The sequence below is a fragment of the Propithecus coquereli genome, unplaced genomic scaffold (assembly GCF_000956105.1).
Source record: "Propithecus coquereli isolate 6110/MARCELLA unplaced genomic scaffold, Pcoq_1.0 Scaffold942, whole genome shotgun sequence".
In the NCBI taxonomy this organism is placed as follows: Eukaryota; Metazoa; Chordata; class Mammalia; order Primates; family Indriidae; genus Propithecus; species Propithecus coquereli.
In genome coordinates, this window is record NW_012155752.1 from 86,990 (window position 1) to 88,972 (window position 1,983).

General features: G+C 57.3%; 1 protein-coding gene across 1 annotated transcript in view; it reads left to right on the forward strand.

Annotated features, from left to right (window-relative positions):
* The window catches only part of LOC105826936 (phylloquinone omega-hydroxylase CYP4F11-like), an 18,022-nt gene extending 16,524 nt beyond the window's left edge, over nt 1–1,498 (forward strand). The window contains exons 10-13 of the mRNA XM_012664950.1: nt 281–414; nt 509–573; nt 747–829; nt 1,260–1,498. Of these exons, the coding sequence (XP_012520404.1) occupies nt 281–414; nt 509–573; nt 747–829; nt 1,260–1,437 (460 nt within the window). The 3' untranslated portion in view covers nt 1,438–1,498. The remainder of the gene's footprint in view (nt 1–280; nt 415–508; nt 574–746; nt 830–1,259) is intronic.
* Nucleotides 1,499–1,983: the final 485 nt, after the last annotated feature.

Sequence of the window (1,983 nt, forward strand, 5' to 3'; positions counted from 1 at the left end):
CAGCAACAAAAATAAATAAGTGGGATCTAATCAAATTAAAAAGCTTCTGCACTGCTAAGAACAGTCTTTTAAAATAACTAGCTAAATTTCCTCAGGTACTTTTCTCATTCTCTGCTCTTCTGATTTTTTCTGCTTTTATAATTTTCAAATGTCTGATTCCTGTGCAACTTACTTTGTTATAGGGAGAAAAGGTCTCATTGGGAAACAGTGGCCGGAGGATTCTATTTCTGTCTTTGCTCCCTAGACATTAATGATTGTTGGGTGGGGGGTGTTTCCACAGGGACGACCTGGCCCAGCTGCCCTTCCTCACCATGTGCATTAAGGAGAGTCTGCGCCTGCACCCTCCAGTCCCATTGATCCCGCGACGCTGCACCCAGGACATTGTGCTCCCAGATGGCCGGGCCATCCCCAAAGGTGCCCAAAACGCAGGGGGAGGAGCCTACTGGGCAGGAAGAGGGGCCCATCAGGCGGTGGGGCCCTGTCTGGACTGCTCCCTCCTCTCCCACAGGTGTGATCTGTGTCATCAATATTTTCGGGACCCATCACAACCCAGCTGTATGGCCGGACCCTGAGGTGCTACCTGACCCCCCATTTTACCCATTCCAGGGGTCCTACAGAGGGAAGGGCTTCGACAGGGAAATCCGAGGTCTTCTCTCTCCCCCACTACCAGACACTCTCATCTGTCTCTCCAAGGCTGGCTGTCCTGGGGGACCCACCCAGCAAGCCTGTCTCCCTCTCATCCCCAGGTGTATGACCCCTCCCGCTTTGACCCAGAAAACGTCAAGGAGAGGTCACCTCTGGCTTTTATTTCATTCTCCGCAGGGCCCAGGTAAGGGTGGAGTGTGGCCCAGGCAGGAATGGGGTGCAGGATGGGTGCAGGGGTCTGGGCATGAGGATGGGAAAAGCTGGGGCGAAGGGGAGCTGCAGATGGTCACAGTTTCAGCTCTCCTTCCCTGCCCCCTCCCGAGGTCAAGGGCAAAGGTCCATAGAATGGGGTCCTGAGAGGGGACCCTTCCGCTGTCTGCTGTTGTGAGTTGGGGGCTGCAGTCTGGGCCAGGCTCAGGGGTTATGCAGTCCCATACTGTGTGTGTGTGTGTGTGTGTGTGTGTGTGTGTGTGTGTGTGTTGTGGGGGGCTGTCCAGGGCGTACTTAGCTCCTCTCTCTGCCCCTCAAGCTGCTCTGGGTCGGGGTGGGGGTCGCAGGCCAGGTTGCAGGTGCGATGAGGGCACGGTACTCAGAGTCCCCGCCCACACCCCCAGGAACTGCATCGGGCAGACGTTCGCCATGACCGAGATGAAGGTGGTCCTGGCGCTCACGCTGCTGCGCTTCCGCGTCCTGCCCGACGACACGGAGCCGCGCAGGAAGATGGACGTGATCATGCGCGCAGAGGGCGGCCTCTGGCTGCGGGTGGAGCCGCTGGAGGCGGGCCAGCAGTGACCCCTCTGCCCCATCCACTTACCTTTGCAGATTCCCGGGAATAAAACTGTGCTGTCACCTCTGCCTGAGCTTCTTTGAAAACCAGCAGGGGATGCTTGGGGACTACAGGGATCCAGGGGTGGGACTCGGTGGGTGGAGCCGGTGCTGGGGTCTCTGAGCTGGACACCCTGACCACCTCTCTGGCTGACCACAGCGCTCCTGTGCCAATCTCTGGTTCTCTCAGAGCCCAAGTATGGACTTTACTCTGTAGGCAATAGGGAGCCATGGGAGGTGTTTGAGCAGGAGAGGGACCAGGGTTAAGGACAAATTTAAGGGGCAAGGTTGAGGCTCTGAGTCAGGAGGAAAAACAGTAGGGGAAGATCCCTTAGTCTGGGCTGCAGGTGCTCCTGCCAAGACAGAGCCCCCTGCCCAGCACACAACACAGTGTGGAAGGGCCTGCAGCTTTCACCCTGACAGCTCTCTCAGACTGTTGGTTCCCTTCCTGCTCTAGTCGACATCCCACCCCTGTGTCTGCCCTTCCCAGGTAGTCCCATCCGTGAGCACTTC